We start from the raw sequence: 26,301 nt of genomic DNA, 5'->3' as shown, positions 1-26,301 counted from the left end.
TGCAAGGTGCATATCGCTTTAATCCAGATATGACATTTCGTCTGACATGGCCTTTTTCAAGCCTGTTTTGACACCACACCTTGGTGTGCTGCTCATCCACTATTCTGTTCCTTAGGACCTTAGTTCACGTCACGAGGCTAAATGTATGGAGTTGAATCTTTTGAAGGATTTAGTGGTGTTGGCATTTTATGGCAATGTCAGATGATATGCGAGGTTCCTCTTATGAGATCAGAAGAAACATGTCTTCCTGTAGTAGGAAACAAACCATGGTAGAACCTGAGAACTGGTCAGTAGGAAGAAAGTGAGCGTAATTTAGTGACTATAGCACCTAATGCTCTTAGAGCTGCTATGTATGGACTCTTGATTTCTTAACAGTAAGTGTCCATTTTAAGCTGTTCAGGGAGATTTTTATTTAGTTGTTTCTCTTTCTGTGGTGTAATATGGACTCCTAAGATTCTCTTCCTGTTAGAATGTTTTTTGGGCTCACAACCTGCCATTCCAAGGTGATATATTCCTGTCCTTGCCTTGAAAAGTTGGTTTAAAGGCCATGTCATAGAAATATTCTTCACTGGAAGGTATTTAATGTTATGTATTTTCAAATGACTGTCCCCCAATTGAGAGCTAGAAGAATATTGGGGTGTACTATAAAAGTACAGTGGTTTGGTTTTACATGTTTTGTCTCTTTAATCCAGCCTCTCCTGTTTGCCATGTGAGACGCTGGACTAATGGTGGGGTGGGAGGGGGATCGTTACTAACGTAACCTCTGTAGTGGAACCAATGACAGAAGCTATTCTTTAGAATTTCCAGGGTGGCAGTTCTGCGGCCAGATTCAGCCAGGCAAGCTGGGCAGAAACACACGCAGTGCAAGTCTAAGGTAAGGTCTTATTTATTCCACGGGAATGCTTACAACCACAAGAAGCTTAAGCCTATGGTAACATTAATCTGCAGAGTTTCTCTCATTAACTCTTAACAGTGCTTTCATTATTTGCCTCCCATTCTACATTTATTTCTCTTTTATTTTTTTTATTTTATTTTCACCTGGTAAATTTATAATTGTGAATGCTGAGCGTTTCTTTTATTAGCCTTTTTGTCATTGGATACGGAACATACTGCTTTTTCTTGAGTCTCTGCCTGGCGTCAGGAGGTTCACACACTTCCTACAGTGCCTCTGCAAAGCTCAGTAGAAGCAGGTCTTCAGTTATCTTGCTGTATCTGTGTTTTTTTTCTTCTTCTATGTATCCAGTGTTTTTAAATTAGATTGCTTCATCCTCCAGTGCCAAAATTTTACACAAGCAGGTACCCCCAGTGTTCCTTTTCCAAACAAGCAACCTAATGTGCAGTCTGTCCGCCTTTCCAAGTGCTGCCTTTCCCTTATACAATTATGAGCTGAAAGTTACCCCCAACAGGGCTGATTTGGGGAAACTACAAGGACATGGACTCATCGGACTCATCCTGTAATAACAGGAAAGGCAGGCTGGGTAATGCGTAACCTCCGGTTCCTTCATACCTACTAATGGCATACGCACTCAAAGCTTCTGTGCCAGCCACATGCCAACTGGTTGATTGGCTCAGCTTGAAAAGACTGTTGTAAAAAGGACTAGAAGAGACTCGAAAGATTCCAGTCATCTGATAACCGTTCTGATCTATTGATGAATCTTGTATATCTCGATAAAATTCCTTTTTCTCATCTTGGCGACAAATATTGGATACAGCGCAAGAAAATTACGAATAGGATTTTTTTTTTAACTTTTAAAAAAAAATTTATGCTTCTTTCCAGAACAAGTTGGAATGGATTGGTAGAATGTTTGAGATTTGTATATTACCCACTTGCTCTCTTGTTTTGTTTCTGAATTGTATGTGATTCTGTTATTACGGAAGTGCTTGTTGGAATCTGTTGGTGACATACAACCCCCACTCCCTTAATAAAATTTTGTTTTTTTCCTAAGTTCATAGTTTTTTATCCACTGTTGGCAAAATAGCTTTGAAGTAGTGTAAATTGGTTATTTATTTAGAGATAACGAAACTGTCAAATAGGAAAGATCATTATAAAAGAGACGGCTGAAATGTGAACCACCGTTCAGACCTTTTGGTATAGTGGAAGACTGGGTTGCCTGGGTAAGCGTAAAGTGTCCAGAGTATACAACTGACTTGTATTGTTTTAACGTGCTGCTTTTTTTTTTTTTTTTTTTCTCTATGATAATAAACTGCTGATATTTATTTTCAGGAATTTATTGCCAAAATGTCCTTCTCTTCCCCGTACAACTGTAGGTACAACTGTTCCTTTTTATCCAATGCGCACGTTGAAAACAAATTAAGTATTTGCATTAAGAATTTTTTTTTTTTTTTTTTTCATTTTTTTTTTTCAATGCCTCTGTTTTCTTATAAACCAGTTTTTTATATTGGTATTGTACTACTCATGAAGTAAGTTTTATGTTAAGTTAGAATGCTGAGTCCTGTCACAATTCTGCCATTGCTTCTTTGAAGGTGTATGTGTAACCAAATAGCATTATATGTTTTTATATACTTGCTCTTCACAGTCTCCAAGCGTTACACACTTGCCTCCAACGGTATTGTCTTTCTGTTAGGTCTTTCGAAAATCACTGGCAGTATTCTAACTTGGCATAAAGCATGGTAAAAATTGTTGTAAAACGCTTGCTAGGCGCCTCATGCCCTTTTGCCTCTCTCCCCGTAGGCGTTCGTAGTGAAAAGCCTCTTGGAGTATACCCAGCAAAGTGATACGGACCTCTCATACAGCTTGTTGTTAGTGTTTGGGCTACTCATGACTGAGATTGTCAGATCTTGGTCCCTGGCACTCACTTGGGGTTTGAATTATCGAACTGGTTCCCGTCTGCGAGGAGCGATACTTACCATGGCGTTTAAGAAGATTCTTAAGCTAAAGAACATAAAGGAGAAATCACTGGGAGAGGTGTGTAATATATATATTTTTCTTGACTATACTACTGGCTAGTTATTCAGTTTCCCTAACGTGGTAAAATTTTGCTTTTCTCTTCTGGAGTCTGTTACTATGCTACTTATGGCTGTATTACACCAACAGATTATCTGACCAATATCTGTCCAATCGGACCAATAGTTTGTGTGTATAACAAAAGATCTGCGTGTGTAATTGGCCGCCTGACCAATGATTGGTCAGATAATCTCTTGGTATAATGTAGCCCTTACTTACTACTTGCAGTTAGGTTGTTGACCCTTTGTTTCTATAATAAAACCGTTGAAATTTGCATGCAAGATGTATTCTCTGTTCAGAGATGCCAACCATAGCTGCTTTTGGCGATGGGGATGGTTAAGTTACAATAACAAGAATTACTTTGCATGGGTATGGGTAGCATACATTGTATATGTCTGCCTTTTTATTATTTTAAGTATATTTACAGTATATACATTTGTTGAGTAGTCCTTTTCTAATCATATTTCTTTTTCATCCACCATTACTGCAACGGATGAGATTGACCCCTTGACCTCTGTAGGGGCAGGAAATACAGAGAATTTAAAAGCCCCCCACCCACTCTCACCCCTCAGTGTTTTCCTGTCCCTACGGGGCACTACACAGAGAGGACTCCTTAAGAGGAGTATTTTTTTTTTCTTAAGCTACAGCTTATTTTTATTTAGTTTGTGTAAAAAGATTGGCTGACCAATCTTCTCCTCAGCCCTCCTGCAGCCTATGCCAATGACACTGGAGAGGGATCCGGTATTTCAATGCATTTGCCAGAAGAATCTGGATCCATCTGACAAATGCCATTAGTTTGCGTCCGGATTGACGGATCCGGCAGGCAGTTCCGAAACTGCCTGCCGGAATCCTCTGCCGCAAGTGTGAAAGTACCCTTAAAGAAGCAAAAATTAAATCATAATATCACAAGTGTGTCAATTGTTAAAAAAAATAAAATAAAAATTACCTGAGGGATATAAAAGGAAACATTGAAAAGCTTGCATGGGTGACCTTCTGAAAGAAGAGTAACAGTCTATCCTTATGGAAGTAAAATCCATGATTCAGGATGAAATTACATCCTCACTGGCCTCTTATTCCCCTTCAAAACACACCTCCTGCTAAGAAACCAAGATTATCCTCCCTTCCTCCTCTCATGTTGAGGACATGGACGAGGTGGTGTCTGTCTCTAAACAGGATCTTGAATATGATAAATTGTGAGAAGGAGAGATAGTGGAGGACGATAAATACTTTCCTTAGAGATGGAGGAACTACATAAGGCAGTGAGAGAGACCATGGGGAGATCGGTACAAAATGAAATGTTTGGGGGATTACGCACAAAAAAAGCTACGGTCTTCCCTATTAATGAAAATATTAAAGAAATGGTCCTTGATGAATGGGCGGATCTAGAAAGGAGACTGGATGTCTCTAGAGAATTTAGGAAAAAGATTCTCTTTGATCCTGCTGAAGCAAAAATATTGTATAAAACACCTAAAATAGACATTCAAGTGGCAAAACTTTTAAAGAAAACTTCTCTGCCATTTGAGGACGCATCCCAATTACATGACCCAATGGAACGGAAAGCGGTGTAGGGAAGGTACAAAGAATAATCGTGGATGATGGGTACGTGTCACCGAGGTTCCTGGCCTCGGTGGATTAAGAGCCGTTTTTTGTGTCAGCAGCAGTTGCTGTTTGACACCTTGATACTTAGTATGGCTATAATAGCTGATCTGGGAGTAGTCAAAGTGCTGGGTGGGTGACTACTCCCAATATACCAGGCTGCAGGCATAAAAACCAGCCAGCACTGCCAGGTGGAGAGGATTACCTCTGTCTTATAGTGGAGCTCAGGAGGTCTGTGCTGTGATCTGAGGGCTTTTTGGGATCTTTGGCTTGAGCTAGGCTGGGGGGGTCAGACCCATGTGAGGTCGAACAGAGTGTGAAGTAACCCCAGGAGAAAAGGTGACTGTTTTGTATAAGAACTTTTCATGTGTGAACGATCACCAAGCAACTTGCGTTTTTGTTTTGCTTTCACGTGTGAATAAACACTGATGTTTTGAACCAAGAACTTCTACTTTTCCTCTGTGCTGCACCCCTGAATCCCCACAGCTTCTAAGAAAATGTTGAGAAGCGTCTATGTTTGGGGTGAAAACAAATATTGCAGCCACATCTGTTGCTAGAGCCATGTACTTCTGGCTTAATAAACTAGAATACCAAATAAGAAATAAAACCCCATGAGAAGAAATTCTGCAGTCTATTCCTCTTCTGAAATCCACCACGGCGTTCCTGGCAGACGCAGCTAAAGATTTCGACTTTTCAAATTCAGTTAGGTGCGCACTTTGGATGAAATCCTGGGGGTAACAGAACCTCCAAATCAAACTTGTGCTCTATAGCGTTCTCAGGAGAATGTTCTAGATAAGATCCTAGAAAAGGCCACAGACAAAAAGAAGAGTTTCCCTGAAGAACAAAAAAGGACGTTTTTTCGTTCCTACAGTCAACAATCCAGGCCATATGGGGGAAAAGGAAAAAACAGGCGCTGGAGTTATCAGAAGGGGTGGGGGTAAAAGAAGGTGTTTCCTCCTCAACCCCCAAAATGAAAAACAATGATGCCAGAGTAGGCTGGAGATTGAACATTTTGTTGACCCAGTGGGAATCCATAACCTCGCACCCTTGGGCTCTAGATATTGTAAAAAATGGATACAAAATAGTTTAATTAAGCAGTTGTAACAAGGCATAGTCATCCTCAGAAAAGGTAATACAAATTCCACTCCTGATAAAATCGGATTTAAATTGGTGGAAGAAGGAAACAAACCTAGCCAGAGGAGTAATCTGGCAAAAAGAACCAGAAATACAAATGGTAACAGATGCAAGCGCGATAGGATGGGGAGCAAAAGTGGCCTCCTCAAATTGGCAAGGAAAGTGGCCTAGAAGAAATAAGGAACAAGTCATCAAATTACAGAGAATTAAGAGCGGTCTGAGGAACTTTTAGAATTAAATCTATTAAACAAAAAACATCTAAAAATATTCTCTGACAACACGACAGCTGTCGCTTACCTAAAACATCAAGGGGGCACAAGGTCCCAAAAGTTGAGATCCCTAACAAGAGAAATATTTTCTTGGGCAGAGAACATGTCCTATCTATTACAGTAATTCATCTGAAAGGAGCAGAAAATTCAAAGGCAGATTTCCTAAGCAATAAGATTCTGAACCCAGGAGCATGGTCATTAAATCCAGAGGTATTTAAAAAAAATAGTAGCCAGTTGGGGCCAACCACAAATAGACTTATTTGCCTCAAAAAGAAATACAAAGGTCAAACACTTTTGTTCCCTAGATCCCAGGGAAAAGCCTTGGGCAGTAGATGCCCTCTCAGTAAAATGGACTTGGAATCTGGCATATGCGTTCCCTCCTTGGGTGTTAATTCCTAGGGTTCTGCAGAAGATCCTAACAGACCTGGTGACAGTAATATTGATAACCCCATATTGGCCCAAGATAAGCTGGCTCTCCATCCTCAAAAACTTAGCTCTGGAAGATCCATGGCAGATACCTTTTCAGGAGGACATTCTTTCACAGGGGCCAATCCTACGTCAAAACCCAGGTCTCCTCAAACTATCGGCCTGGATTCTGAAAGAGAGATCCTAAGAAGTAGAGGCCTCTTGGATTAAGAAAGTTATTGCCGCCATTTATCTAAAGCTCTGGAAAAAGTACTGTTTGTGGTTGGGAGAAGCCCATCCAGATAAAATTCTTAGAATTCTTCCAAAGAGGCCTATACATAGGCCTTAGGCCAAGTATTTTGAAAGTGCAGATATCAGCCCTAGGGGCCTTCTACCATACCAACCTAGCTGACCACAGGTGGGTTAGGAGGTTTAGAAAAGCCGCATCCAGACTTAGACCGCCATTAAAACATATATGTTTCCTCAAATGGAGCTAAACTTAGTCCTTAATGGGTTGACAAAATCTCCATTTGCCCCAATGACAGACATCTCCTGAAAAAACCTCTCTCAAGATGGCCTTCTTAATGGCAATAACATCTGCTAGACGCATAGGAGAGAGCCAAGCTTTTTCATGTAGAGAAGTTTCAAATTTTCATAATGACCAGGAAATTACAGACGTGGACAAAATTGTTGGTACCCTTTGGTCAATGAAAGAAAAAGTCACAATGGTCACAGAAATAACTTTAATCTGACAAAAGTAATAATAAATTAAAATTCTATAAATGTTAACCAATGAAAGTCAGACATTGTTTTTCAACCATGCTTCAACAGAATTATGTAAAAAAATAAACTCATGAAACAGGCATGGACAAAAATGATGGTACCCCTAACTTAATATTTTGTTGCGCAACCTTTTGAGGCAATCACTGCAATCAAACGCTTCCTGTAACTGTCAATGAGACATCTGCACCTCTCAGCAGGTATTTTGGCCCACTCCTCATGAGCAAACTGCTCCAGTTGTGTCCGGTTTGAAGGGTGCCTTTTCCAGACTGCATGTTTCAGCTCCTTCCAAAGATGCTCAATAGGATTGAGGTCAGGGCTCATAGAAGGCCACTTTAGAATAGTCCAATTTTTTCCTCTTAGCCATTCTTGGGTGTTTTTAGCGGTGTGTTTTGGGTCATTGTCCTGTTGCAAGACCCATGACCTGCGACTGAGACCAAGCTTTCTGACACTGGCTAGTACATTTCTCTCTAGAATTCCTTGATAGTCTTGAGATTTCATTGTACCCTGCACAGATTCAAGACACCCTGTGCCAGACGCAGCAAAGCAGCCCCAGAACATAACAGAGCCTCCTCCATGTTTCACAGTAGGGACAGTGTTCTTTTCTTGATATGCTTCATTTTTTCGTCTGTGAACATACAGCTGATGTGCCTTGGCAAAAACTTCGATTTTTGTCTCATCTGTCCACAGGACATTCTCCCAGAAGCTTTGTGGCTTGTCAACATGTAGTTTGGCATATTCCAGTCTTGCTTTTTTATGATTCGTTTTCAACAATGGTGTCCTCCTTGGTCGTCTCCCATGTAGTCCACTTTGGCTCAAACAACGACGGATGGTGCGATCTGACACTGATGTTCCTTGAGCATGAAGTTCACCTTGAATCTCTTTAGAAGTCTTTCTAGGCTCTTTTGTTACCATTCGGATTATCCGTCTCTTAGATTTGTCATCAATTTTCCTCCTGCGGCCACGTCCAGGGAGGTTGGCTACAGTCCCATGGATCTTAAACTTATGAATAATATGTGCAACTGTACTCACAGGAACATCTAGTTGCTTGGAGATGGTCTTATAGCCTTTACCTTTAACATGCTTGTCTATAATTTTCTTTCTGATCTCTTGAGACAGCTCTTTCCTTTGCTTCCTCTGGTCCATGTCGAGTGTGGTACACACCATATCACCAAACAACACAGTGATTACCTGGAGCCATATATATAGGCCCAATGGCTGATTACAAGGTTGTAGACACCTGTGATGCTAATTAGTGGACACACCTTGAATTAACATGTCCCTTTGGTCACATTATGTTCTGTGTTTTCTAGGGGTACCATCATTTTTGTCCATGCCTGTTTCATGAGTTTATTTTTTTACATAATTCTGTTGAAGCATGGTTGAAAAACAATGTCTGACTTTCATTGGTTAACATTTATAGAATTTTAATTTATTATTACTTTTGTCAGATTAAAGTTATTTCTGTGACCATTGTGACTTTTTCTTTCATTGACCAAAGGGTACCAACAATTTTGTCCACGTCTGTATATTGCCATCCTTCTGTAGTGACCCAAAAGATCCCACTGAAGAAAATATGTCATCTCTTAGATGTAAGCGAGACAATTATTCAGTACTTAAAGGCCACAGAAATTTTCAGGAAGGATGATAACCTTTTTAATATAGTTTGCGGGGAAAAATAAAGGGAAGAAGCTCTCCAAAGCATCCATAGGACGTTGGATAAAAACAACTATTTCTTGCTGCTACTCCCTAATGTGTCAAAATTGTCCTACTGGAATTAAAGGCCCATTCCACTGGAGCTATGGCTTCTTCATGGGCAGAGAAAGCCGGGGTGTCTCTTGATCAGATATGCAAGGCGGCAACTTGGTCTAGTATCAGTACTTTCATAAAACACTATTGCCTGACTATTTCTGCTTCTGTATTGCAAGCAGTTACCCCCCCCCCCCCCACATTGTAATCTGTTAGTTCTCATTTGTTGCCGATATGGTGGATGAAATGGAAAGACCGTAAGGCCCCTTGCAGACAAGTGTGTCCGGATGCGTTGCGTCTACCATCAGGGAAAATCATGCGAATAGGTACGCGATTTGGGTTCCGATGTTTAGTTTTTATCGCGTGGGTGCAATGCGTTTTGCACGTGCTTGATAAAAAATGGACTGTGGTACCCAGACCCGAACCCGGACTTCACTGAAGTTCAGGTTTGGGATTGGTGTTCTGTATATTTTATTATTTTCCATTATAACATGGTTAGAAGGGAAAATAATAGCATTCTTTAATTCAGAATGCTAAGTAAAAGGTCTATTGTGGGTTTAAAAATAAAAAAAATATGTAACTCGCCTAATCCACTTGATTGCACAGCCGGGCTCATCTTCTTTCTTCTTCTTGCAGGACCTGGCTGGAGAAGGACCTTCGGTGACGTCAGCGCAGGTCCTGCTGAATGAAGATAGAAGGTTCTTCTATCTTCATTCAGCAGGACCTGCGCTGACGTCACCGAAGGTCCTTTTCCAGTCAGGTCCTGCAAGAAGAACAACATAAGACAAGCCTGGCTGCTTGATCAAGTGGATTAGGTGAGTTGCGTATTTTATTTTTAAACCCACAATGTACCTTTTACTTAGCATTCTGAATTAAAGAATGCTATTTTCCATTATAACCATGTTATAATGGAAAATAATAAAGTAAATGGGGTCCCGGGTAACTCATCCCTCGTCTCCTTAACAACCATGCGTGAAACTCGCATTGCATCCGCACTTGCTTGCGGGTGCTTGCGATTTTCACGCATCCCCATTCGTGAATATATAGAACATGCTGTGATTTTCACTCAACGCACAAGTGATGCGTGAAAATCACCGCTCATCTGAACAGCCCTATTATAGTGAATGTGTCCTGATTCAGTGCGGGTTCAATGAGTTCACATTCAGGTGATCAACAGTATTGCCATCGTCTGTACTTAATTGCCAGTTGCTAAATAGCACTCCCAGTTGTGTAGAGGGTTGATGCCACAAATCCCCCTTCACAAATAAAGGGCAACAACCTGTAAATCTGTTTTTTTGCTGTACAATCAGCTTGAGTAGGCATCAGTATTTACAGACGTGGCAATTTACCCTGTCAGTAATAAACAGGGGCTGGGCCCGTTCACTGGTACCTGACTGGCACTATCAGTAGTCCACACACTCCAGTCGGCCGCACATATGACAAGTGTATGTTGTGTTTGGTAAACTGTAGGCTGTCAAACAGCTTCTCAATCCATATAGTGGGATGAAGGCTTCAGTCTCCCACTATTGATATCTGATAATAAAATCAGTAATTCCAGCTGGAAATTAGTTGGAACAATACTTGTGGGACGTTGTAGCACAATTTGCAGTTCTCATGTTGTTTGGAGCGAGCAATTACACACATCGCCTCCAACCAGTCATATCCACCATCTCTCACAGTGGGTCGTAGGCTGTGTTTTTAATACCTTAGAAGGTTATTCTGTTTGTTTGTCTGTGTCCCATCACATGTGAATCACACCCACCAGTGACACTTTTTAATGAATAATATAATAAAAGTGAAGTATTAGTTTGTACTTGGGCCAAGATGGGTTTCTATTGCCCTCATAGGCATTTGTAAATATAGTTGTGATTAACCTTGCCCAGGTCAGGTCCTGAAGTCATGGATTTCAATGCGTTCACCTCACGCATTGCACCCGCGAAGAATTCTCGCCCGTGTAAAAAGGGGCCTAATTAGACCTTCCGCTATCTGGTTGATAGCAGAGCAGCATTTTTCTCTCTAATGTATTCTATAAAGTATATTGGTCTTGAAGGTGAGGAGGATTATATGAATTTAGGAATGACCCTAGATGGTTGGTTAGAGTTGGCGTGAAATTCCTTAATCCGGGAATGGATATGCTTTATATACTTTATGAAATGAATGTGTTTTATCAAAAGATGTATATAATAAGTTCTAATTGCAGCATCTTTGTTAATCATTGGGGTCTGGTTTTAATAACTACCATGTTATGATTCCCAGCTGATAAATGTTTGCTCCACTGATGGGCAGCGAGTGTTTGAAGCTGCAGCTGTTGGCAGTCTGCTGGCAGGAGGGCCCATAGTTGCAGTCCTTGGAATGGTGTACAATGTCTATGTATTGGGTCCCACTGGTTTCCTTGGCTCTGCAGTGTTCATCATGTTTTACCCAGCTATGGTAAGTTATTTCATACAGTTTTAACTTTATTTTGTGTGACTTCATCCCTGTTTTTTATATACACGGCCATATTGTGGGTCTATGTTAGAGCTGTGTATTTAGATCCACATATTGGAGGTCCACCCCTTTCAATTTTGTGACCTTTTTATTATTAAATTAGTAGGTCACTGCACATACTATACAGCACTGTTGTAATATTTTTATTTTTATTTTGACTGCCCAGTGTTCAAGGGTTATCTGGGAATTTCATATTGATGACCTATCCTATGGAGTCAGTCCCCCGCTGATATTGTTGGCATGTCCTATCCTGAAGATGGGTCATCAATATGAAAATCCTGGAGAACCCCTTTAAAGTGTACCTCCATTTGTAAACAAATTTCCATAAATGAGTAGTACGAGTGACAATAACGCGTAATATCTTATCAGGCTCATTTTCTCTGGAAGTAGCCATTCACTCTGCATTCATTGGTAAATGTATATCCATCTCTAGATGACTTTTCAGCTTTGGTAAGAGATCCGGTTACAGTTGACCATAGAAGTCTAGGAAGGAGGAAGCGGCTATAGAGGGGCAGAGAAATAGAGACCCTGCTGGAGCCTTTTTTTCCCTCATTATAGTACTAGAGCCATTTCTCTGTGTGCTTTGTGTAGGAGATATTGCAGCTAATCTGAAGATCCCTCCTCCCCCATTCTTCTATGTCCAACTGTAATGTTATTGCTCAGTAAGGGTCCATTCAGACGTCCGGATCCGTTCCGTAATTATGCGGAACGGGTGCATACCCATTAATTTTCAATGGGGCCAGAAAAGATGCGGCCAGCACACAGTGTGCTGTCAGTATCCGTATTTCCGGTCCGCAGCCCCGAACTTCCGGTCCGCGGCTGTGCAAAAAAAAAATACAGCATGTCCTATTGTCTGCAGCTGCGGACATGAATAGGAATTCTCTATTTAGTGCTGGCGATGTGTGGTGTCAGTGTTTTGCGGTCCGCAATATGCGGACCGCAAAACATTACGGATTTCTGAATAGACCCCAGCTCTGAAAATTTCTTCCCTGGATACAGTTACAGTTAGAGTAGTCTATGGAATACCGCAAGCGGTGGTAATGGCAGATACTGTGTCAGTGTTTAAAAAAGGGGGCTAGATTCTTATCTAATAGCAAACCGCATTGAGTGTTATAATTAAAGGGGTTCTGCAGTTTTTGTTCCTCTGGATAGCTCATCAGCATCTGACCTGCGGGGATCCGACGCCCGGGACTCCCGCCGATCAGCTGTTCCAGAAGGCAGCGGAACTCCAGCAGCGCCGCGGCCTTCTCACTGTTTACCGCTGGCCCAGTGACGTCACGACTAGGATCAAATGGCCTGGGCGGGGCTAAGCTCCATTCAAGTGAACAGAGCTTAGCCGCGCCCAGGCCAGTTGCTAATAGTCGTCACGTCACTGGGCCAGCGGTAAACAGAAGGCCACTGTGCACTGCTGGAGCGCTGCTGCCTTCTCAAACAGTTGATTGGCGGGGATCCCGGGTGTTGGAGCCCCGCCGGTCAGATGCTGATGAGCTATCCAGAGGATAGATCATCAGTTAAAACAAACTGCAGAACCCCTTTTATCTAACAATGTCGTATAATTGATCTGAGAAAGGTTGAACTTGATGGACTTGTGTTTTTTTTTTTTTTTTTTTTTTTTTTTTTTTTAAACTGTAACTATAATACAGATTTTCTAAAATGCAGCAGGGCCGTATTACCTCAACAGATTATCTGACTAATTTCTGTCCAATCAAACCAATAGTTGTTGTGTATAACAAAAGAGCTGTGTGTAATTGGCCATTTGAACAAGGATTGGTCAGAAAGTCTGTCAGATAATCTGTTGGTGTAATACAGCCCTTAGGCCACAACTTTCAATGACTCTGGACAGTCCCGCCCACAAGTGTATTATGAACTACACTGACAGTTCAGCATTTCATTATCACAGATTCACTTCTGTCCTTTTATTATACTCTACAACAATACATTTCAATACATGGTGAATACTAGGACAGTCCCTTTAAGCTGCACGTTTTATTGTATTATTGCAGTGAAGGAAGCATATTTGGGCAGCGGCTAGAGAATCAAATTTTTAGCACAATGAGGCACAAGTAAACATGTTTTTTTTTTTTTTTTTTTTTCATATTTTTTTTCTTTCCTGCAGATGTTTGTATCCAGGCTCACTGCATACTTTAGAAGAAAGTGCGTTTCAGTCACGGATGAACGTGTGCAGAAGATGAATGAAGTTCTAAATTACATCAAATTTATTAAGATGTATGCATGGGTGAAAGCATTCTCACAAAATGTACAGAGTAAGTACAGGACTGGACACTTAATTTTTTTAATTCATTTTCTATTTTTGATTTTATAAAGGCACAAAGCAATACCCTACTTTTTAATGCTGCTTTTGCTTTTAAGTCATTGTATAATACTACTAATACCATCCTGTATTTTCCGGCATATAAGACTACTTTCTAACACTAGAAATTCTTTTCAAAAGTCGGGGGTCGTCTTATACAGGGCCCCGCCGCTCAGAGGAGTATACATTTATTAACTGTAATCTGTAAGGCCTCATGCACACGACAGTTGTTTTTTGCATCCGCAAAAAAAACGGATGCAGTATCCGTTTTTTGGGGAGGATCTGGTTTTTCCCACAGATCCCTTGTAATAAATGCCTATCCTTGTCCGCAAATGTGAAAAAAGTAGGACGTGCACTATTTTATTTTATTTTTTTGCTGAAGGGAAACACTGATAACGGACGCGGAACACAAACGGATGAACTATCAGCATTTTTCTTTGCTGACCCATTGAAATGAATGGGTCCCCATCCTATCTGCAAAAAAAAAACAACTGAACAGAGGCCGAGAAAAACGACTGTCGTGTGCATGAGGCCTAACTTTAAATCGGCGCTCATCTCTTTATTAGGGTACCTTACTCTCAGCTCCAGTAACAGGCAGTGCAGGTGGTTCTCACTCACTGACGTCACGTGCCTGCTAGTCCCACTAGGCGGCGCAGGCGCGTGACGTCAGGGAGTGAGCGCCGCCCGCACTGCCTGTTACCGGAGCTGAGAGTAAGGTACCCTAAAAAAGAGATGAGCGCTGATTTAAAGTTAGTTATGGATTACCGTTAATGTATACTCCTCTGAGCGTCGGGAGGGGGATCTGTGGATGGCACTGTTATGGGAGGGGGAATCTGTGGATGGCACTGTTTAGGGGGGAGGAATTTGTGGATAGCTTTGTCATGGGGGGGGCGCGGATCTGTGGATTGGCTTTGTCATGGGGGGGATATCTGTGGATTGGCTTTGTCATGGGGGGGATATCTGTGGATTGGCTTTGTCATGGGGGGCATATCTGTGGATTGGCTTTGTCATGGGGGGCATATCTGTGGATTGGCTTTGTCATGGGGGGCATATCTGTGGATTGGCTTTGTCATGGGGGGATATCTGTGGATTGGCTTTGTCATGGGGGGGATATCTGTGGATTGGCTTTGTCATGGGGGGGGGGATATCTGTGGATTGGGCTTTGTCATGGGGGGGGGATATCTGTGGATTGGCTTTGTCATGGGGGGGGGATATCTGTGGATTGGCTTTGTCATGGGGGGGGGATATCTGTGGATTGGCTTTGTCATGGGGGGGGGGATATCTGTGGATTGGCTTTGTCATGGGGGGGGGGGGATATCTGTGGATTGGCTTTGTCATGGGGGGGGGGGGGGGAATATCTGGATTGGCTTTGTCATGGGGGGGGGGGGATATCTGTGGATTGGCTTTGTCATGGGGGGGGGGATATCTGTGGATTGGCTTTGTCATGGGGGGGGGATATCTGTGGATTGGCTTTGTCATGGGGGGGGGGGGATATCTGTGGATTGGCTTTGTCATGGGGGGGGGGGATATCTGTGGATTGGCTTTGTCATGGGGGGGGGGGGATATCTGTGGATTGGCTTTGTCATGGGGGGGGGGGATATCTGTGGATTGGCCTTTGTCATGGGGGGGGGGATATCTGTGGATTGGCTTTGTCATGGGGGGGGATATCTGTGGATTGGCTTTGTCATGGGGGGGGGGGATATCTGTGGATTGGCTTTGTCATGGGGGGGGGGATATCTGTGGATTGGCTTTGTCATGGGGGGGGGAGTATCTGTGGATTGGCTTTGTCATGGGGGGGGGGATATCTGTGGATTGGCTTTGTCATGGGGGGGGGTATATCTGTGGATTGGCTTTGTCATGGGGGGGGGATATCTGTGGATTGGCTTTGTCATGGGGGGGGATATCTGTGGATTGGCTTTGTCATGGGGGGGGGGATATCTGTGGATTGGCTTTGTCATGGGGGGGGGGATATCTGTGGATTGGCTTTGTCATGGGGGGGGGATATCTGTGGATTGGCTTTGTCATGGGGGGGGGGGGGATATCTGTGGATTGGCTTTGTCATGGGGGGGATATCTGTGGATGGCACTGTCATGGGGGGGGGGTCTGTGGATGGCACTGTTATAGGAAGGGAGATCTGTGGATGACACCTATAGCATAAGATGTTATATAGTGTCATCCATAGATTTCCCCCCACCCATAGCCATGTCATCCACTGATCCCCCTCCCAATAACTGCCATTCACAGATCTCCAGTCCTTCAAGACGGAGGGCTGGGCATTCAGGGGTAGTCTTATACGGCGAGTGTAGTCCAAACCCTATATTTTAAATGAAAACGTTGGGGGTCGTTTTATACGCCCAGTCATCTTATACGCCGGGAAATACGGTATTGTAATTGTAGTATTCTTAAAGGGAGTCTGTCAGCAGATTCATGCTGCACTAACCATGGAAAAAGTTTGTCTGTATGTCAATAAGGAGAGAGCTGTCTGCCACTGCCATTCTGAACTCCCACCTGTTCACATGCTGCTTCTAATAGTCCCGGAGGAGCTAGCAGATACAGCGAAATGCATAGGACAGGGACCTGATGGTTAGGGAGGTTTAGGTTCCAGTGTGGGCCAGGATTGCTCTTTTCAGGGCGAGTGCTCAGTTTATGCCAGAGTCCGGCTAGTTTTGAAAGCACTCATACAGTTGATCGGCGATGCAACAATAGAGGTCAGCACTGACTATATTAATACCTAACTTCTAAAACAGTTACTTTGTGATGTGAGCATGGGAAATGTATAAAGTGCACCAGAAATATACAGAGATATTGGCTATATGTTTATAGTATGTTCATAGCAAATGTGTTTATAGTATGTTCATAGCAAATGTGTTAATTTTAACCTACATTTATTAAAGGTTAAAGTTATTCCCCCATCTTGGGCGAACTGTATATTGCTCTATGTCAGTACTAAAATTAGTGCAATGTCCCTATCTGTGTAAGGCAGCAGGCATTGCTTATGTTTAAAAAATTATCTTTTACATTCTAGTACTCTTATAATAAACCTCTTCCTCCTTTTAGAAATACGAGAAACTGAACGCAATATCCTTGAGAAAGCTGGGTATTTCCAGAGCATCACTGTGGGAGTTGCTCCCATTGTTGTGGTCATTGCCAGTGTAATCACTTTCTCTGTGCATATGCTGCTTGGATATGATCTCACCGCTGCCCAGGTAAGATACGATGATTTAGAAGGGACCTATTACATATAACCTTAAGGGTGCATTTACATAACTGTATAAATGGGTCCGCAGCCATTCTGCAATTTTGGCCTATCCTCGAGACAGTTCATCAATATGAGATTGGTTGAGGGCCTGACATCAGGCACTCCGGACAATCAGGTGTTTGATGGAGTCGAAGCACTCACCATAGCTCCAGTGAGCACCAGTGCTGTCCATTGGATAGCGCCCATGCTTGGTATTGCAGCTCAGCCCTATTCACAGCCTAGGACAGGGATGGCTAACCTCCGACACTCCAGCTGTGGTAAAACTACAACTCCCAAAATGCACAATTGCTTGGCTGTTCTGAGAACTCTATAGAAATGAATAGAGCATGCTGGGAGTCGTAGTTTAACTACAGCTAAAGTGCCAGAGGTTAGCCATCACTGGCCTAGGTCATGTAACTGATGAATGTGACATCACATGGCCTTGGAAGAGGCCTAAGCACTTACTTATTTCGAGCAGCTGATCCCCCGCTAATCTGATAATGATGAACTATCCTGAGTAAAAGGCCATCAATATCAAAATCCAGAGAACCCGTTTACAGAAGTGAATTATTTCCAAAGAAATGCTGGATCTACAAATACTGGGAACTACATGTATGTATATTACCCTACACATATGGGCCCTGCTTATGCAAACACTATAATACATCTGCGGTTTGACCAAATTCATCAGAATCTAACAACTGCCTGCAAATCTCCTGAAACCTGTAACAATGAGAGCCATCATGTCAGAGCGAACAGATACTAAGAAGATGCACAAATAGGCCTTTGAGTTGCATGGGGCTCCTCCACCACTAAATAAAAGGCATCTGTAAATTTAACGGATGGTGGAGTTTTCATTTAGTGAAGATTAAAAATGAGCACTTTTTTCCTAGGCATTTACAGTTGTCACAGTCTTTAATTCCATGACGTTTGCGCTAAAGGTGACGCCATTCTCTGTGAAATCTCTGTCTGAAGCTTCTGTATCTATGGAAAGGTTTAAGGTAAGCTGCTGTCCACAGGTTTGGTCCCATTTCTTTCCTGAGTCATCCAAATGACATGCGGTCATGTAAAATTTCTAACTGGGGTCAAAATGTTATAACTTGGGGTTTAATTTTTGGAGGTTTTAGTCAATTGGCCACTTTGATTCATGCTGGGGATAATCTTGTCCATGTAGTTAACAGTATGTAACGGTTATTTGCATTTTTCCTGGCTGCACAATATTGGCGCCATCTGCCTCACGTTATTACAGCTGGACTTACCTGCAGATGTTTCTTTTTAAAACACTCACTTCTTGTGCTTAACCAGTCTTCAGGTCTATATACGTAGAGTTATGTCATGCCAGTTAAAGTTACACTGAAGCAGGCAGAGGGACCTATGGGCTGCCGCAAAGGTAATGTAGGCCCAGAAGAGCATGCCAGCTCTTTAAAAAAAAACTAAAAAAAAACTAACAGCCATTTGTTTCAGCTCTAGCAATCAAGTCAGATTGGTCTCCTGGTCAAATCTCACGGATGTAAGTTTTAAGACTACTAGGTGTAGCTGCACAGGGTATGGCTATTGGAGGCTTAGAAGGTGGATAGCTGATAATAGGCTATATTGGGATGAGGTTGGGGTTCATTCTTTGAGGATTTCGGTTTGCTGCATGTTTTTTATATTTAATTTTTGTAATCAGTTTATTTTTATTAGCATTTTCAAATAAAAAGGTAAAACACCGTACAACAGTATGGATGTATTTATATTCAGTTGTCCTTGCTTTATGGGTGTGTTATACTAGTACAGGTTCAATTCATATTATAAGGTTAGTGCACCCCCCCACCCCCCGAATAAATGGGGGTTCTGCCTTGTCCAAACTATTTGTCTGATATAAGAAGAATGCAGAGTTACTCCAGAAATACTCAGAGTCACCCTCAATCTGAAGTTAGTTGACTCTAATGAGCTACCTTTTGCTTCGCAGCATTTTCCTTCCACTGTATAGCCTGATGTTTTTCCTTCCTGCGTGACCTAGACCTGACCTGCTGTCTCATCTTTGCACCTTTCTCACAACCTCCTATCAGAGTTTATTTCTAATGGAAGAGGTTCACATGGTAAAGAAAAAGCCATCCTCCTCAAACATCACCATTCAGCTGAAAAATGCTACATTAGCATGGGATTCTTCCCATGCCAGCACCCAGTGCTCTCCGAAGACAACCCCCAAACTGAAAAAAGACAAGAAGGGGGCAAAAGGAAAGAAAGAGAAGGCTAATTTGCAGAACGAAGGGCCACAGGCTGTTCTGGCAGAGCAGAAAGGACATTTACTGGTGGATAATGATGAGCAAGCCAGCCCTGATGAAGAAGGTAAAGAAATCCAGCTATCAAATATACGGCTGCAGCGGACTCTATACAACATTGATCTGGATATTGAAATGGTAGGTAAAAAAAGAAATATAATCCTATTATTAAAATACTAATTTAAGAAGTCCATATTCATGTTTATGGTGATTCTTTTGCAATCCATATTCTACTACACTGAGAGCCCACTCGCTTCACTCTGCATGGTGCAGGGACTAGCCTGCCTGCTCCACTAAAGCCTGGCATAGCCCATCTACACCAGGATTTAGCACAGCAGACAGGCAGGAGCAGCGATGTGTGCTCACTGAGCCCAGCAGTGGAATCCGTACTCTCATACACCTCTAATATGTCAGCAGTGTACGAGAGTACGGATTAGGCTACTTTCACACTAGCGTTCGTCGGTCCGCTCGTGAGCTCCGTTTGAAGGAGCTCACGAGCGGACCCGAACGCCTCCGTCCAGCCCTGATGCAGTCTGAATGGAGGCATCTTGCGCACTTAGAAAAATTTCTAAGTTATTAATGCAGACGGATCCGTACTGAACGGAGCCTCCGTCTGCATTAATATGATCGGATCCGTTCAGCTAGTGTGAAAGTAGCCTTACAAAGCGCTATAGACACGTGAACTTCAGGTGCCTATTTTGTGTGGAACATCCCCCAAAAAATTAGTATATTAGAAATTTTTTATTTTAGGGCATTTAAAATAGGTTTTTATAAGCTTTTTATTTAAAAGTTTTAGGTACACTTTAAGTAGATTTCATCTTTATAAATGGAATATTGCATCAGACTATGAAGTGAGCTGCATGATCTACAGTAAATGAAAAACCACCTCGTGGCTGAACATATTTGTATAGAGGACAGTGTGTAGTTTGAGAGTTCTTACATTATTAGCAATGGTTTTCATATTTGGCAAATTACATTGAGTTCCCATTGGCAGACTATAGCATGGTGGCAGCCTGTAGTCTGTGAATTGGGCACAGACCAGAAACTGTAATTTGGAAATTCACTGTTAAACCAGGCACAATGCCTAGTATTGATACCATTCACTTCCGTTGATTATTTCTGGAGAAACAGTATTGTTAAAATATATGAAAATGAGCAGTTAAAGGGGTTCTGCACTTTGTTTTAACTGATGATCTATCCTCTGGAAACCCGCCAATCAGCTGTTTGAGAAGGCAGCAGCGCCACGGCTTTTCCACTGTTTACCGCTGGCCCAGTGATGTCACGACTAGTATCAACTAGCGTGGGCGGGGCTAAGCTCTGTTTACTTGAATGGAGCTTAGCCCCGCCCACGCTAGTTTAATATTGGTCGTGATGACAGTGGGAAGGCCGCTGCGCTACTTGAGAAGGCAGCAGCGATCCAACAGCTGATCGGCGGGGGTCCCGGGTGTCGGACCCCCGCCGATAAGAAGCTTATGATCTATCCAGAGGATAGGTCATCAGTTAAAACAAAGTGCAGAACCCCTTTAAGTGCATAAAGGGAGGTACCAAGCCAGCATGTGCACCCTTGTTTCCTCTGCCAACTCCCTCTCTTTGGCAGAACCAGGCCAGATGACTATACAGGAACCTTGCCCCCTGGGGTGGAAAAATCCAAGCTCTCCATCTATTATATCTTTGAAAAGAGCCATTTACTCGCATGATCCTGTATGAAGAGCTTAGTTAGATTAAGAGGGGTACACTGTTAATTTTTACAGTGTTTGGGAACCATGGATAAATTGGGCAAATGATTGGTATAAAGCCCCCTCCTTTTTTTCTTTGTTCTTCAGTATGTCTTCCCTCACGCAATCAATGTGTTGGGGAGTGGGTTTGGGAGGCTTTAGGTCCAGTGGTGTTGCTAGGGCTGGTGTCACTATATGGGGGCTATGGTGGTGCTACTGCCATAGGGGGCATCCGTTAGCTCAGAAGACCCCCCCCCCCCCCCCCAGCAGTCAGAGCCTGGTCTCGGGAGGGGCACTTCCAGAAGATTTTCTGTCCGTCGCCAAAAAACAATGGTGCTTATAGAACAGACTACACAGTGTAGCAGTATACTGTATATTGTGTGGCACAGTGTAGGCTATATGTGTATAACATAAACATATTTCATATGAAAACTTACAATTCCTTGGCTTGGCCCTTGGGGATCTCGGACACCACTTCAACACTTTGGCTTGGGGGCTCGGCGGAGCTGATGTGTTTTATCCTAATGAGAAAGATTTCATAATAAGGATTTGGAGAAGGGGCAGAGGGATAGCAGAGCAGGGAGAGGCTGCTGCTGCTACTAGGGGGCTCGTACCACGGGGGAGTAATAAAGCCCACCATAATGCCCCCCCAGTAGAATTAATTCTCCTTATAATGTGACAGTGCAAAAAATACCCCCTTGTAATGCCCCCAGTTGAGTTAATGTCCCCATAATGTGCCAGTATAAAATACCCCTATATAGTGCCCCCAGTAAGTGATGCCCTATACCCCTAAGTAGTTCCCCCATAGTGCTCCTCTCCCCCCTTCCTGCTAGTGCCCCCCATAATGTACCAGTATCAAATGCCCCATATATAGTGCCCCAGTAGATGCCCTCAGTGTCCTGCCTCTGATAGACTGCCGGCCTAATGCCCCCCAATAATGTGCCAGTAAGTGTCCCCATAGATGCCCCCCATCATGTGCCAGTATCAAGTGCCTCTCCTTCCTCCCCCCATGTGCCAGTATCATAGTGCCAAACCCCCCCATGTGCCAGTATCAAGTGCCTCTCTCCTCCCCCCATGTGCCAGTATCATAGTGCCAACCCCTACCCCCATGTGCCAGTATCGGGTGCCATCAGCTACCCCCATGTGCCAGTATCGGGTGCCAACCCCTACCCCCATGTGCCAGTATCGGGTGCCATCCGCTACCCCCATGTGCCAGTATCGGGTGCCATCCGCTACCCCCATGTGCCAGTATCGGGTGCCAACCCCTCCCCCATGTGCCAGTATCGGGTGCCAACCCCTCCCCCATGTGCCAGTATCGGGTGCCAACCCCTCCCCCATGTGCCAGTATCGGGTGCCAACCCCTCCCCCATGTGCCAGTATCGGGTGCCAACCCCTCCCCCATGTGCCAGTATCGGGTGCCAACCCCTCCCCCATGTGCCAGTATCGGGTGCCAACCCCTCCCCCATGTGCCAGTATCGGGTGCCAACCCCTCCCCCATGTGCCAGTATCGGGTGCCAACCCCTCCCCCATGTGCCAGTATCGGGTGCCAACCCCTCCCCCATGTGCCAGTATCGGGTGCCAACCCCTCCCCCATGTGCCAGTATCGGGTGCCAACCCCTCCCCCATGTGCCAGTATCGGGTGCCAACCCCTCCCCCATGTGCCAGTATCGGGTGCCAACCCCTCCCCCATGTGCCAGTATCGGGTGCCAACCCCTCCCCCATGTGCCAGTATCGGGTGCCAACCCTCCCCCATGTGCCAGTATCGGGTGCCAACCCCTCCCCCATGTGCCAGTATCGGGTGCCAACCCCTCCCCCATGTGCCAGTATCGGGTGCCAACCCCTCCCCCATGTGCCAGTATCGGGTGCCAACCCCTCCCCATGTGCCAGTATCGGGTGCCAACCCCTCCCCCATGTGCCAGTATCGGGTGCCAACCCCTCCCCCATGTGCCAGTATCGGGTGCCAACCCCTCCCCCATGTGCCAGTATCGGGTGCCAACCCCTCCCCCATGTGCCAGTATCGGGTGCCAACCCCTCCCCCATGTGCCAGTATCGGGTGCCAACCCCTCCCCCATGTGCCAGTATCGGGTGCCAACCCCTCCCCCATGTGCCAGTATCGGGTGCCAACCCCTCCCCCATGTGCCAGTATCGGGTGCCAACCCCTCCCCCATGTGCCAGTATCGGGTGCCAACCCCTCCCCCATGTGCCAGTATCGGGTGCCAACCCCTCCCCCATGTGCCAGTATCGGGTGCCAACCCCTCCCCCATGTGCCAGTATCAGGGTGCCAACCCCTCCCCCATGTGCCAGTATCAGGGTGCCAACCCCTCCCCCATGTGCCAGTATCAGGGTGCCAACCCCTCCCCCATGTGCCAGTATCAGGGTGCCAACCCCTCCCCCATGTGCCAGTATCATGGTGCCAACCCCTCCCCCATGTGCCAGTATCATGGTGCCAACCCCTCCCCCATGTGCCAGTATCATGGTGCCAACCCCTCCCCCATGTGCCAGTATCATGGTGCCAACCCCTCCCCCATGTGCCAGTATCATGGTGCCAACCCCTCCCCCATGTGCCAGTATCATGGTGCCAACCCCTCCCCCATGTGCCAGTATCATGGTGCCAACCCCTCCCCCATGTGCCAGTATCATGGTGCCAACCCCTCCCCCATGTGCCAGTATCATGGTGCCAACCCCTCCCCCATGTGCCAGTATCATGGTGCCAACCCCTCCCCCATGTGCCAGTATCATGGTGCCAACCCCTCCCCCATGTGCCAGTATCATGGTGCCAACCCCTCCCCCATGTGCCAGTATCATGGTGCCAACCCCTCCCCCATGTGCCAGTATCATGGTGCCAACCCCTCCCCCATGTGCCAGTATCATGGTGCCAACCCCTCCCCCATGTGCCAGTATCATGGTGCCAACCCCTCCCCCATGTGCCAGTATCATGGTGCCAACCCCTCCCCCATGTGCCAGTATCATGGTGCCAACCCCTCCCCCATGTGCCAGTATCATGGTGCCAACCCCTCCCCCATGTGCCAGTATCATGGTGCCAACCCCTCCCCCATGTGCCAGTATCATGGTGCCAACCCCTCCCCCATGTGCCAGTATCAGGGTGCCAACCCCTCCCCCATGTGCCAGTATCAGGGTGCCAACCCCTCCCCCATGTGCCAGTATCAGGGTGCCAACCCCCCCCCATGTGCCAGTATCAGGGTGCCAACCCCCCCCCCATGTGCCAGTATCAGGGTGCCAACCCCCCCCCCCCATGTGCCAGTATCAGGGTGCCAACCCCCCCCCCCATGTGCCAGTATCAGGGTGCCAACCCCCCCCCCATGTCCATTATCAGGGTGCCAACCCCCCCATGTGCCAGTATCAGGGTGCCAACCCCCCCCCATGTGCCAGTATCATGGTGCCAACCCCCCCCATGTGCCAGTATCAGGGTGCCAACACCCCCCCATGTGCCAGTATCAGGGTGCCAACCCCCCCCCATGTGCCAGTATCAGGGTGCCAACCCCCCCCCATGTGCCAGTATCAGGGTGCCAACCCCCCCCCATGTGCCAGTATCAGGGTGCCAACCCCCCCCCATGTGCCAGTATCAGGGTGCCAACCCCCCCCCCATGTGCCAGTATCAGGGTGCCAACCCCCCCCCCATGTGCCAGTATCAGGGTGCCAACCCCCCCCCCCCATGTGCCAGTATCAGGGTGCCAACCCCCCCCATGTGCCAGTATCAGGGTGCCAACCCCCCCCATGTGCCAGTATCAGGGTGCCAACCCCCCCCATGTGCCAGTATCAGGGTGCCACCCCCCCCCATGTGCCAGTATCAGGGTGCCAACCCCCCCCCATGTGCCAGTATCAGGGTGCCAAACCCCCCCCCCATGTGCCAGTATCATGGTGCCAACCCCCCCATGTGCCAGTATCAGGGTGCCAACCCCCCCCCATGTGCCAGTATCAGGGTGCCAACCCCCCCCCATGTGCCAGTATCAGGGTGCCAACCCCCCCCCATGTGCCAGTATCAGGGTGCCACCCCCCCCCATGTGCCAGTATCAGGGTGCCAACCCCCCCCCATGTGCCAGTATCAGGGTGCCAACCCCCCCCATGTGCCAGTATCAGGGTGCCAACCCCCCCCATGTGCCAGTATCAGGGTGCCAACCCCCCCCCATGTGCCAGTATCAGGGTGCCAACCCCCCCCCCCATGTGCCAGTATCAGGGTGCCAACCCCCCCCCCATGTGCCAGTATCAGGGTGCCAACCCCCCCCCCCATGTGCCAGTATCAGGGTGCCAACCCCCCCCCCATGTGCCAGTATCAGGGTGCCAACCCCCCCATGTGCCAGTATCAGGGTGCCAACCCCCCCCCATGTGCCAGTATCAGGGTGCCAACCCCCCCCATGTGCCAGTATCAGGGTGCCAACCCCCCCCATGTGCCAGTATCAGGGTGCCAACCCCCCCCATGTGCCAGTATCAGGGTGCCAACCCCCCCCCCATGTGCCAGTATCAGGGTGCCAACCCCCCCCCCATGTGCCAGTATCAGGGTGCCAACCCCCCCCCATGTGCCAGTATCAGGGTGCCAACCCCCCCCATGTGCCAGTATCAGGGTGCCAACCCCCCCATGTGCCAGTATCAGGGTGCCAACCCCCCCCATGTGCCAGTATCAGGGTGCCAACCCCCCCCATGTGCCAGTATCAGGGTGCCAACCCCCCCCATGTGCCAGTATCAGGGTGCCAACCCCCCCATGTGCCAGTATCAGGGTGCCAACCCCCCCCATGTGCCAGTATCAGGGTGCCAACCCCCCCATGTGCCAGTATCAGGGTGCCAACCCCCCCCATGTGCCAGTATCAGGGTGCCAACCCCCCCCATGTGCCAGTATCATGGTGCCTCCCGCTCCCCCCATGGCAATAGCAGTCGGGTATAAAAAAATAAAATAAAACTTTTACTTACCTCCATGTCAGCGATGCAATGCAGTCTCTTCCTGTGTTCTGCCCTGTCTGTCCATATATGGAGTCAGTGCTTGTGTATTCTAATTTAGCCTGTATTTTAGCCCTACTGGTGTCACCCGGTGCGGCCCGCACCCCCTTTGCAACGCCACTGGTTAGGTCGTGAAAAGATAATTCTCCAACTATTGTGTGTGTCATATTTTATACTTATGCTCTGTAATTAATTTATATTATGTATGCATGTGAAACCAATTATTTTAACCTGAAGTAATGTATTTGGGCGAGCACTCTACCATAAAGCACACATTTATTGCAAATAGGTTAATATAAAACAATTGATTTAATATAAAACAAATGAGTAGCAATGTAAAACAAGTTAAAAAACACAAATAAAATACATTGATATAGCCACAGTGGGGTGGATGGATATAGATCAATGTCCCAAAAATTATTATTCGATCCTCTTGCG

General features: G+C 45.8%; 1 protein-coding gene across 3 annotated transcripts in view; it reads left to right on the top strand.

Annotated features, from left to right (window-relative positions):
• The window catches only part of ABCC5 (ATP binding cassette subfamily C member 5), a 112,686-nt gene that overhangs the window by 36,012 nt on the left and 50,373 nt on the right, over positions 1-26,301 (top strand). The window contains exons 6-11 of one of the 3 annotated variants that reach the window (XM_044289346.1): positions 2,693-2,926; positions 11,155-11,328; positions 13,502-13,649; positions 16,754-16,902; positions 17,828-17,935; positions 18,986-19,336. In XM_044289346.1, the coding sequence (XP_044145281.1) occupies positions 2,693-2,926; positions 11,155-11,328; positions 13,502-13,649; positions 16,754-16,902; positions 17,828-17,935; positions 18,986-19,336 (1,164 nt within the window). Of the gene's footprint in view, positions 1-798; positions 1,569-2,692; positions 2,927-11,154; positions 11,329-13,501; positions 13,650-16,753; positions 16,903-17,827; positions 17,936-18,885; positions 19,337-26,301 lie in introns of those variants that run through there. The other 2 variants (XM_044289347.1, XM_044289348.1) reach the window with 2 other exon arrangements.

This window comes from Bufo gargarizans, chromosome 4, assembly GCF_014858855.1.
Source record: "Bufo gargarizans isolate SCDJY-AF-19 chromosome 4, ASM1485885v1, whole genome shotgun sequence".
NCBI lineage: Eukaryota > Metazoa > Chordata > Amphibia > Anura > Bufonidae > Bufo > Bufo gargarizans.
Note: the sequence above shows the minus strand (reverse complement) of the source record. Positions and strands in the feature narration are given on the sequence as shown.